This window comes from Delphinapterus leucas, chromosome 4 (genome assembly GCF_059928025.1).
Source record: "Delphinapterus leucas isolate spDelLeu-1000000601 "Yukka" chromosome 4, BTC_Dleu_Yukka2, whole genome shotgun sequence".
In the NCBI taxonomy this organism is placed as follows: Eukaryota; Metazoa; Chordata; class Mammalia; order Artiodactyla; family Monodontidae; genus Delphinapterus; species Delphinapterus leucas.
The window spans coordinates 47436015-47448653 of NC_143132.1; the positions used below are offsets into that span (position 1 = coordinate 47436015).

A 12639-nucleotide genomic window follows, 5' to 3' on the forward strand; every position below is an offset into this window, starting at 1 on the left:
TCATAATTCAAGTCAGCTGATCTTGTAACCACAGCATTAATAATAGCCTTTACAAGATAGGTTTCAGTGATGTCCTTTAACTTTGTCAGGCTTTAGACTGGTTGTCCTATTTAGTGTACAAAAACCTATGATGGGATCCTACTTAAATTGTAGATTCCTGGGCCTTACCTCTAGAAACTGTAATTCATTTGTCTATGAATGCACCCAGGAATCCACATTTTTAATAAACCCTCAGGGTGGTTTATCTGATACAGGTGGTCAGCCTGACATACTTTGATAAACACTGCCATAGTTGAAGCTCATTTAGATGTAAACTTTAAGGTCTTTTCTAACCCAGAACTCTGACCTGCCTGGGTGTGGGAGGTTCAACACTGTGGAAGGCCAGGGTTTCATGGCCCAGTGGTCCTAGATGCTCATCAGAACCACCTGTGGGGCTTTTAAAACACTGCGATGCCCAGATCCCATCTCAGAATCTACTGACTCAGATTGTCTAGGAATGTGGTATGAGTACCACAGGTTATTCAGAACTGAAATCTGTCCAGTAAACTAATTGATATGGAACACAATATTGATGGGGCTTTTTTCTTATAAGCTGTACTGATATGTGTTGGTGAAGACAGTATGGCTTGGAATGGTGGTCATTGGTAGGGTCAGCTGCCTGAAAGTTATTGGGCTCCCATTGTTTCTACACCATTGATGGCTGCAAGTTGATTTTGGTTTTCTTGATAACTCTTGATGTCACTACATAGTTTTTACCTCTAGATGGCAGCAAAGACTAGTTATATTATTAGGACAACTCTAAATGTCATTCTCAAATCTTTGGGAAAAAATGATGCTATTTTTGTTTTCTTCTATGAATTTTATACTTGGACATGTTTCAGTAAATGAGGTATAGAGCTTTAAAATGTGTCATCTCTTGGATCATTTTTTAGAACACTATGTCAAATAGCTCCAAGAAAGTTATCCAAATTTGGAGTGCATATTGCAAGAGGAATCCGTGCATATGCCTCTTTTAAGACCACACAGTGAATGTTCTACTCAAGAGTTGGAGGCTCCTGGGTTTCATCAGAAAGCAGATGTCTTGGAGGAGATTAAGCATGTTGGAAAGCTCATTCATAGAAGAAAAGTTTTTTGGGGTTTTTTTTGGTTTTGTTTTGTTTTTAATGTTTAACTCAGTTCAACATGGAGATTGGGATTTGGAATGGATTACAGGTCTGAAAGATGATGAGTTTATTGAGGCAAAGGCCTTGCTTTTATTTAGGGAACAATAGAGAGAAAAGGAGTATTCATTAAATTCTTTAAATGTTGGCTTGTTTGGTCTATAGGTTCTTAAAAGAGCGGAGCTATCTGTGAGACTCTGTGGTTATAGCAAGTCATTAGATGTCAGTGAGCCTTAGTGACCAAAAGAATTATAGAGAGGTGAAAATGTTTTATTCAAAATCTTAATTCTATAACCCAGTTTCTACTTGATCCTTGTGCTCCTTCACGTTATCATGGAGGGCAAACATCAGAACAATATCAGCATTTAATGAGGAAGCTGTCAGATCCTAGTTATACAGTTGGAGTCAGGATGTTTCCTTTTCTCTAAATGAGATTAATTTTGTAAGTGCTTTGAACCTTTTTGGAGATGTATTGGCAACATATTGTGTAAGAAAGCTGTGTTCCCTCAGGAATGTTCATGACTCCAGGGACTGCAGGGCCTCTCATTACACCTTTAGCTCTAAGGGTCGAAAGGCTCAAGGCTCCCGAAGACGGTGGGTCATTTTCATTTGTGGTCATTGGGGTGGTGCAGGGAGGGGGCGGATTCAGGGCTGCCTGACTCCCTTAGGGACCCAGCTGTGGAATGCTTGGTCAAGGCCGTGTGTTATCAGAATAGCAGTGCTTTGTATTTTTGTTTTTCTCTGTTTAATGGGAAAGTACATAAGTAATGATGATGGATATGGTGATGAAAAGGAGGAAATGCTAAATTGAGAAAAAAAATCTTTGAAATATTATTGTCTTCTTTTGTCTTTTGTATTGTTTGGTAAATCACTGCTAACTTATTAATTTTTTTATTTTTTTAAAGGAAACAACAGGTAATGAATCTGGCAGATAGCCTAGAGTTTCATATGCTGCTTTGGCTTTTTTCTCTTGATCTTCTCAGAACTTCCTCATTATACAATAAAACTTTATCACTAAAGATTTTACAGTTTTATATGGCAGGGGGTCCTTCAAAAGGAAACTCTGTAGTTTCATTAGCTTATTCTCACTAACCTCTTGTGAGAGAACATTTGGTCTTAAATAGAGCTACAGTGCTATGATTTGTATTTAAGAGTTGTCCAGTTTCTGAGGTGAAGGCTAGAGGAAATTGATGCCTGTAGTTTATAATGTAACATGGTTTGTGGTTGTACCTAGTCACCTCCCAATCTCTCTGTAGTAATTACACTATGGGCAGTGAGGGCAATCCAAGAATAAGCATTGAAATACAGTTTTCAAAAATCCTTCCTAACCTAGTTGCTTCCATTTTGTGCCCAGACACATAGCATCACATGTAGAAATAGAATGTTAAAATATATTAACCTTGAACGGTTTTGTTTATTGCCTTTCTTTTTATTCATCTGTCAGGTTTTTCACCTCAGCTTTTTTTCTTCTTCTGTTTTGGTACCCACTCCTCTCTTTCTCATTCCCTCATTTGCACCCATGTAATTTTTAAAAATCATTCGCTAGCTTATATTTTGCAACAGCTTTGGATTAGTGGCTAGAGCACTGGCTATGGCGCCAGATAGACCTGGGTGGGTCCCCATTCTGGTTCTGGCACCACCTAGCTGTGTGTCCTTGAGCAAGCCAGTTAGCCTGTCCAGACCTTAGTTTCCTCATCTGTAACCCTTATTTGGGGATTAGACTGCCTACTTGCAAGTTCCTTAGTTGGTAGAGATATTGTGTAGGAAAGTCCCTGGCACATCTGAAGTGTCAGGTCTGTGTTAGTTGTTACTAATGTCAACATTATTATCTTTGTCTTTTTCCTTATATCTGTTCTTAAGGTGCTTATTTCTTGATCATAATCATAACTTATCTTCTTGTTTATTTTACCTTTCTTGTTTTTCTGCTTTATCCCTTGTTCTCCCATCTCTCCAATTAATTATTGGAGACATGTTGCTAAGCATAGCAGTTGCGGCAGCTGACCAAGCAGTGTCAATTACTGGGCTGTGTTTCTAACCACCTCTGACCCAGAAAAGTACCTTCACATCCTTTTCCCTCCTTATCCTTAGTCTATTCGTTGTCTTTCTGTTTTAGAGTTCACTTGAAAACATTTTTTTTCCTAGTCTTTCCTGTCTTTTTCTATCTTTTAATTATTCAAAAAACAATGCAGTTATACCAACTATAAAGCCCTTTGACCTTGACATTCAATGATTCTATGAAAAGAACAAATGCGAGCCAACTGTGGCCACCAGGTATGTTGTTAGACCTGCGCACCTTTGTTGAGCACCTATTACCAGCCGTATTTAAGTCCTGGATAAGGTAGGACAGTGATTCTTAAACTTTATAAATCCAAGAATGACCCAGGCAGCTTGTTAAGATGCAGATTCCCTGAACTAGATTTCATAGGTGTGGGTATGTAGAAATCTGTGGAGTCCTTGGTAATTCTGATAAATGTGATCAGTGACTGCATTTTGAGAAACATTGATATAAGAGTTTCAAAACTAAATGACAGCTGATTCTTGCTCTCAGGAGATTATAGTATAGGAGGGGTAACAAACGATTATAACGAGGCAAAATGAAGTGCTGTAATAAAAGTACAAACAGAAGTGTTTTGGAAACTCAGGAAGATTGAGAAAAATAAAGAGGTTTCTAGAGGAATTGGCACTTGAGGTAGGAGTAAGATTTCAATACAAGGGACAAAGAGAGAAGAGCATTACTGCCCTAGGAACAGCATGAGTAAAGGTATAGGGCTAGAAGCCCTGCTAGTGTGTGAGAGGATGGTGAGTACTGTGTCCTGGTGAGGGTGCAGATTACGTCCAGGGTTTCAAAAGGAGATGAGGTGGGAGGTGGAGGTCTGATAGAAGGTTTGGATTTGGGGCACTCGGTAATATAAGTGCTAAGTAAGTGCTGCTTTTAGGGGAGGGACTGAAGAATTGCCATGATCAGGACAGTGTTGTAGAAGGATCACCAGCAATACAAGTGAAGGTTGGATTAGAGGTGAGGGATTAGAGATGCTACTATTTTACAGTAGCATCTGTACTGAGGTGTGGATTTGGGGAGTACTAGCACAAATAAAAGGGGGAGGGCAGAGGAAGAAATACCGGGGCAGAGTGGCTGACTGGATCTGGGGGATGAGAAGAGAAGTGGAGAATGGGACCCAGATTTTGACCCTGGGTGACAGAGAAGGTGCTGGACCATCACCAGAAGTGAGACAAAGCAATCCAAAGAGCAATCCAAGAGTGACAGTGCACTGGGGTGGGGGCACATGCCAAGTGTGAAGTGTAGTTGGACCTTCCACACGTGGAACTGTTTGGTAGGCACTGAAAACTTGGAGTTGTTGCTTTGAGAATCATCATAGAAAAATTGTTGATACCATTCAAGTAGCTGAGACAGCCCAGGGAGAAAACGTAATTCCTCCTCATCTGCCCCTTTTTTCTTCTCCCACCATGGGTACTTCTATATCCTTTTCCCAGAGCCTGAGAGGTGAGTTTTGTTGGGCCCTATCCTGTGCCCACATTCCCTCTACAAGGCTGCCTATCTTAATAACTGATAAGAGTGTAACTAGTTCTGAGAGCAGCCCTCTGAGGAGGCATTTCTTTCCAGTACTTGAACAATGCACAGTGATTGAACCATTTTCCAGGCACTGATTGGCTAGCTGGGGGGAAAGAAATTCTGCCTCTCTCCCGCAGTGACCAGGCTGTCCCCTGGGCCATTGTGTCTGGGCTGAACAGATTACATAAACTCACACTCTGTAGGGGGATCTGCCACCCCTTAGCACAGGAGCGATCAGTAATTACAGGATGGTCCCCGTATAGCACATTTCCTTCCTCATTGGTAGTCTGAGAATGCCTGGAATAGGGCCATAGTTGATAGGATGATCTAAAAAAATAGTAGTAGTTGTCCATTGTTCTCCCTAATCCTCTTATTACCCTTCTTAGAAGCTGAAGTCAGCGGCTCTGGCAACATTTATATTTTCCGAAATTTTTGTAATAAATATGTACTATTGTTATAATCAGAATAAAAAGTTTTATATAAAAAAATTGTGCTGCTTATGTCTATCACTATGAGAGATATTATCCTTCTCAGAGTAATCCCCGCTGCCCTGAAGGGACTGTTAGGTGTTTAAATGTTTCTTATGTTATGGACTCTTTGGGGATCTATTGCAGTTTTTAGTTAACTCCTCTTTCTATAAAATGATACTTTTCTGAGGCCTCAAAACTGACTGATATCAGTGAATTCAGGCAAGAACACAATTAAAAGGCAAAGAACAGAAAAGGAATAGCTCTTTTTTTTTTAAAGAGAAGGGAAAAAAACAGCCAACTCTCTAATGGTAAAGGATAGTAATTCTTGGGGAATTGCTTTGACTGGCCGCATTGAAGCCGGTTTTTATACGCACTTAATTGTTATGAGAGATAATTGGAGACCAATTTGAAGATTTTCCTCTAAAATGGCAATTTTATTTGTGATGCTCCCTTGGTTTACAGTCATTTAATCCTGAATTGGAAGCAGAATTTAGAGACTGACAAGGATGAACCCTAACACTTCTCCCTCTGAGCTCAAAAAATATACAATGCTTTTTTTTTTTTTTTTTTTAGTGATTTTGGGACCATAAGTCTTTCCTTCTAAGTCATGATGTTGCTTGAGAAATGGAAACCCTGAATTAGGGTATACCATCCCAGGAAGATTTTCAAGGGTTCTGCAAAGGCAGAAGTTCCACCACCTCTGGGCTAAGCTGGTGGTGCTTGTCTTTTTGATGGCTAAACCTTGATCCCTAAATTGCCTTTTCTGGAGGTTTTTGATCACTGTCAGGACTGTCAAGGTGGCCACCTACTTAGAAGCTTTGATGTGCATGCTTGTGATGCTGTTTCTGTGGATCATTTTCACTTACTTCTGATGCTTTTCACTCCAGCCATCTCTGAGGCCGATCAGGTACCTCTGTTCTTCACATGTTGATAGCCTGTCCAAACTCATTCTTCATGCCTAGAATTTGTGCCTTTGCTCATAGACTCCTGCTTTCGGATAGAGTGGACTTGGACTGCAGCTTTAGTGCTCGCTGACAATGAGGACTTGTACCTCTCCTTGGTCTTGCTTTCTTCCGTCTCTTAACCACTGCACCATCCCCAGGTGAATCTTCCCCATGCCTGCTCATTTGTGTGGGGCTTGGCCTTTCACGTTCATTGTCTCTTGTTAACCTAACAGTGGCCTGGAGATGGAGGAGTTGAAAGGGGAGGCAGATTGACACTCTCGTCTGTGGTGATCCTGGTAGGCTTCAGAAGAAGTAAGGCTTGAGCCAGACCTTTCAGTGTAGATCACTTGATGAGAGAAGAGAATTCTGTCCAGGTAGAGCAATGGGGAGGAGGCATATGTAGGGGTGTTCCGAGTGTTCTGGCCAAAGCGGCAGGCTTCTGAGGCAGAGCGCAGGCAGGTAATGTTAGGCGCCCTGTCTGTGTCCCTGGGCAGTGGAGAGCATTAGGTACAATTTATTTTGCTCCCCTCCTTGCACTGAGGTAGCTTCTCAGTATGTTGCCATGGGACAATGGAATTAGACCTGTGTTCATGTCTCTTTTTTGTCATACAAACAGAGCCACCTGGAACAATTTTCTTTACCTCTCAGAATTTAAATTTTTTTAATCTTTAAAATTGTGATGATACCCACTTTATAGGGTTATTATGAAATAAAATAACAGTGTATAAAGGATTAGTTTTCTCTTATCTCACTGCCGAGAAACCTTTGAGGACAGAGTGCTCCCTAGCACGGTATTAAAGGCCCTTTGCGGTCTGACAATACGTGCCCTTTGCACCTTACCCCTGCCCCAGCTATCTCAACATCAGCCACACTGCATTGCTCACTGTTCCTTGAATGCTGGTTTTCTGCTCTCCTGCCTGCCTCCATACCTCTGCGCTGAGCATCTCCTGGAAAGCCTTTTGTCTTCTCTCTATCCCAAGCTTTCCTCCTCTCCCAGCCCACCACCCCTCCTCCAGTCAAATCTTATCTGTTTCTGAAACCTGACCCCTGAACCCTGCCCAGAGTAATCTGCTCCTCCTCCAAACTCCTATAAGTGCTTTGCTATCTATAGAATTCCTTTTCTGTGTTGTGCTCTTAATTACCTTTTAAGGTAGTTCTCAACTCCTGGCTTAGATTCTAAATCTTAACACCTGCATAGCTGTCCTGCACAACAATGAGTAATATTAGGTGCTTCATAAATATTTGTGGGTTCATTCTTGTAGGTGATTTGTCGAGGAATGAATAGAGCTTGACATTTGTGCCTGTGGTGGTTATAAGCTAATACAAATGGGATTGAAACTCCTCAGAGAGGACTCTTTGAAAGGTCTAAACAGTAAAGGGTTATTTCTTAAGTCCTTGGGAATCCTGGTGAAACCCATTTTTCCCCCATTAAGGCAAAGTTGGTTGGTTGTCTAGATCTCTTGTTTATTTCTCCCAAAGGCATGTGAGAAATGGAGAGCTCATCTAAAAACACTGGTTTATAGTATGGCATCTTTGAAAGAGACAAAGGTACAAGGTATTAATACAAATATAAATGTTCAAATATGCACATGCTCTGGGCCAATCTGTCAAGTTAGTGGAAACAAGCCTTATGCAATGAAACTCTTCAGTGCAGGTTTTTAAATTTGTTTTGAGGCTTATATTTAGTCAGATTCAAGATTCTCATCTCTACATACCAGACAGAAGCTCTTGAAGGACAGTGAATCTTTTGTCTCCTTAATAGCCGCCCAGTTCAGTTTGTCATGATCAGTGGATTGATCAGTTGTGTCCATGTTTTTTGAAGAGAAGACACTGCATGCTGAGACACTGTGCATGTCACAGAGACAGGAGTGCTATGTAAGTTAGTAAACCCACTCCACCCTTCCAGGGACCTGAAGAATGGCAGAGAGTGAGACAGCCTTTGTAGGTCTGTAGGGCCTATTGTTGGTTATCCAAAGATGACTAACCTTTAAAAAAGCAAAACTAAACTAATAGGCAAAAAAAAAAAAGGTCTCTTTCAGGTAACCTTACAAAAATATCATACAGAACCATTTGGCTATGCAGGAAAAAGGAACTCACTAAAATAAAACTAATTTCAGGCTTTCAAAAAATTATCTCAAATAATTAGATAACTTTTCTCTTGACCAATAATTTTGTGAAAAAATAAGTGAAAATTTAAATTGAGGCCACAAGAGGATTATCTCTAGGATTGTTGACTGCAGTGCTAAAGGTTAGCCCAGATTACATTTTTATGGCACCATTCTAAGTGTTGTAAAACCTGGTGTCCTGATAGAATATTGACAGATTTGTATGTGTTGCCATATGAACAGTGTTAATTCATTATCAAATTATAAAGTACTTAGGAGTGTGTTGGCCAGTTAACTTGCTGGACTCCCTAAGGATTCCTTACCCTACAGCGTTGCCTTTGGGGGCTGCCTGCTCTGACATATTTGACTGCACAGTGGAAGGATCCATCTGTTGGAAAGGAAATGAAAATGAATTTTAAGGGGGTTTAAGGTTTGGGGATTTTATTGAACCGCTTATCTTCCTTGTTCTTGCATTTGCTTCACTGTGGCCCAAGGTGAATGGAGTCCTTTGTTTTGGCTCATCCAAACTGCTCTCTTTAATGTGTGTTCTGGACCATTCCCAAGAAATGCTGTAGGGTTTATGTTGAGGGCCTGGGATCTGAGGGAGAAACAGAGCTTGTAGGTGTCAGACAGCCTGCTACTGCTCAGTTAATTATTCAGGCATCTATGCTTTGCTACAGTTATAAAACTGGGAAACTTCCCACCTATAAAATAGTAGTTTTTATTGAGCTTTTCTCTTGAATAAAAAAAAAACCCTGGAGACTAAGCCTTCTGTTTGTCATGCTAGCCACTAGAGGGTGGAATAGGCACGCTTCCTGAGACAGGTGTAATTCATTCTGATAGAGCAAGACTAGAGTCAGAACATATTTGCTAGTGTATAGAAATTTCTAAAACAATGGAATTCCTTCTTTAGGTACGTACTAATCAGCAGAGGAACTTGTTAAAAAATGCAGCTTCTGGGGCCCTACCCTCAGAGATTGTGACTTTTGATAGCTCTGGGTGGGGCATCAGGGGATTCTCATACATGTGTTTTGGATTTTACTTTGAGAAACATTGATCCTAACGTTTCGGGCATGCATTATTGCCTGATTATCTTTTCTCTTAGGATTGCAAAGTAAAATGATTATTTTGGAGGAGGAAACAATAATAGAAACCAAAATGTAGGGAAGCTGTACTGTTATTAAAGCTCTTTTCCTGCCTTTGTCTAACACGTTTCAAAGGAGACTCACTTCGTAAAGAATTGGAATCAAAAAAGCTATTAAAAATTTGTTTTTGTGTGGAGTTATATTTTAGTCAATAAAGATCACAGAATGCTTAGGCTACAAGTCTAAGAATTTTAAATTAATTACCCCTTTTATGGCCATCTCACAGTGCAACTTAATTTATACTTTGGGTGTCATGAAGACCCCATGCCTAATGTCTTGGCATTGTGAAATGTAGTTGTAGAAACCTTCTAGGTAGAGTTTATATAATCCTGTCATCATCTTATAGAGACTTTCCTTTGTGTGTAAAGATCTAACTATAGTAATGCACATTGTCCTTCTGGAAGGGGTGACCCAGAGAGCAGTGGCATCCTTGGGAAAGCTTTGCAAATGCTCTTAAAAGGGAAGAAGAATGTGGTAAAATCATTCAAATCTGTGATAGAATGCTGCAGCTCAAAAAGTTAAAGGGATAGGGGGACTGAGTAAAATGAATCTTGGCTCTGAAGCTGGGACTTCAGATGAAATGAAATGAAAGGAAGGTATTTTTTCAGATGTTTATAGAAACAGTCTTGTCTTCTGTGAGCCTCTCAAAGGCTTTCTTTTCTTCAGGAATACAACCCTCCACTTTCACATATCTCATATGAAGATTTTCCAGTGTCACTTCCTCTCTCCTTCCTAGTTTTCAAGGTTCTTCCATGATTTTATGTGAATGAAAAAGAAAGTTCTGTAACCTCCCCAACACACATGCACACGTGCGCACACACACGCAGAGTTATAAAAAATTATTTTTGAAATTAAAGGCCAAAAATCTAGGATGTGTCATTCTTTGTGTGATTTTATGGAAAAGGGAAGGTACTTTTTTTCAGAGATGATGCTCTCTTTACCATAAACTTTAATTAGTAGCACTTTTAGTAATCTATATATGTTATTCATATGACAGTGTTCCTAAATTTTGATGTGGATATGAGTCATTACACTGAAGTAGTCCTAGTAGAGGAACCTCTAAAAGAGGTTCAGTTCCTTGAAAGTCCAGTAAATTTCCAATGATGTTAATTACTTGGGAAGCCTATTTACAGTTAATATCTGGAGCAGATGATGAAATGAGAATTTGTGCATCCTAATCATGGAGCACAGGACTTGTGGTATTAACTTTATTGTATAAAATTGCTCTGGCTCACAAAAGAAAAGAAATTGAATCCTTACAAAACAGTTCTACTAATGAATAGCCCAGAGCCTCTCAAACTCTATTAGTTACAGGTGTGCCAAAAATGGATCTTTCCTTCAGTACAACAGGAGCAACCTGGGGATGACAGGAGTCCCTGATCAGGAGTCCCTGATCATCTCTGCCTCTTTATCCATTGTATCCAGTGTGTATCCAGTGTGTTTTCTGTTTGTGTCATTATGTGACAAAATTTAAGAAGTGCTGGGAAGACTTTGTCCTTTAATTCTTTCTGGTTTCTGTTTATTATTTCATGATTAGTTTATCACTACCCACCAAAACATTATATGTACTCTTATTATCTAGAAAGACATCTCATGCAGCAATGTTATCAATGTCTACTTTGAAAGATGTAAAATGATGTATGTAGTTTCTTCTAAAGTTCTAACCTAAGGTGACTTAAAAATAAAAACAATTTTGGAAAACATTTAGACCATCATGTATTTTGTAATACAGTTGGGTCACTGCCAATTCCCAAGATAAATGTGTTTAAACAGAAGCTTTCTCATTCATCACTAGCCTCAGCTTTCATCCAAATTTATTTAATGATGATGCAAGCCCACAGCGTTGGTGTTGCAGTTCATCACCATGGAAGTGTTTCTGTCAACAAATCCTTGCTTTGCTATCATGAAATTGATTTTGCAGGGAAAGGAGGATAATTGTGAAAGATTCCTTTTACTCCTAAAGATCTTCACAGTTTGCCTGGGTGTCTAAATGAATTGTGTTTAAAATCAATAACTGGCAATGAAATTGACCACACTAAATTAACAGTTATGAGGTTGGAAAAGGGAAAATGGCAATGAGCTACTTTGTCTGAAATCATCTTTTTTGAATGTGGCTTGGGGACCAGATTTGTAATTTAAAATGTTCCTCTGAAAGCTGTTCTCTGCTACAGAAGTACAAATTATGCTGAGTCCCATTAGCAGAGTACCAGCATTCCTAGGATGCTTTTTTTTAAGGATTACTGAGTTTTTCTCACCTATCTTGAAAATGGCATAACAATAATCACAGGAGAAACTTCCCTCAACTAACATACTGTATTTTTTTAAAAATATGCCTTTTCTATAACTTACATTGTAATTATCTTTGGTTTTTATTTGCTTGTTGGGAGGTTAAAAAAACCACACACACACAGTTAAGTTTAAGCTTCTGAATGCAGCCCACTAGCAAACAAACAAGGTAGGAAGCACCTACCTTAAGTAATTCAAATTATTTTGGGAACCTACTAGGAAAACGTAACAAGAAAGACATTTTTGCTTTGAAGCAGTGTTCAAGAGCATATGTCTTAGTGGCTGATTCCAGGTTTGGATGTAGACATAAATGTTTTAAGGGGATTTTCATCTATGGTAGAAATACAGTCAACTCTTGATTGTGAAGGTAACTTGTATTTCCAAATGTGCTTTTTCTGGCTTACTATCACATTTCAAAGCTTTTTACTTTCACCATCAATCAGCTCATATGTGCTCACAAAAGCAAATTATTTAATATTATTCAGTGATTATCAGTAAACATTTATTAAGTAACTAAATTCCTAACATGTGCTAAGCACTGTGCTGGGCACCAGGGATATTGAGATACATCTCAAGCATGAAGTTTGCTCCTGAGAGATCTTATAGTTCACTTTGAAATCAAAGAGCCATAAAATTTCATTTATTTCAACTACCTCCTCCTCCTCTAATATGTGATCAGAAGTTGACTGTATATGGGAAGTAAGTCCTGTTTGTTTTTAAGGAAGAATTAATAGACATTATGAACAGGAAATAAAATTCTATTATACATGCAAAAAAAAGAACACAAAATGACCAAAAGAAAATTCAGCAAGCAATGGTAAAAATAACAAATTATTTACTGCTTTATAATGTTAAAGTATTTCACCAAGACAAGTTGCAGTCAAATTAATGTGAGTTATGGAAAATGAAATACATAAAGATGTATTTATACAAGTGCAGACTAAATATTTTCCATACA

General features: G+C 39.1%; 2 protein-coding genes across 6 annotated transcripts in view; one reads left to right on the forward strand and one right to left on the reverse strand.

The window, feature by feature from the left end:
* Positions 1–12639, forward strand: part of CMSS1 (cms1 ribosomal small subunit homolog) — a 383286-nt gene that overhangs the window by 13111 nt on the left and 357536 nt on the right. The gene's annotated exons all lie outside the window — the stretch shown is intronic.
* The window catches only part of FILIP1L (filamin A interacting protein 1 like), a 45985-nt gene that overhangs the window by 2282 nt on the left and 31064 nt on the right, over positions 1–12639 (reverse strand). Inside the window, exon 3 of one of the 3 annotated variants that reach the window (XM_022587164.3) lies at positions 8651–8848. The exons of 1 other annotated variant lie outside the window; for it this stretch is intronic. In XM_022587164.3, coding sequence (XP_022442872.3) covers positions 8666–8848 — 183 coding nt within the window. In that variant the 3' untranslated portion in view covers positions 8651–8665. Of the gene's footprint in view, positions 1–8650; positions 8849–12330; positions 12388–12639 lie in introns of those variants that run through there. One more of the 3 variants, XM_089910449.1, reaches the window with a different exon arrangement.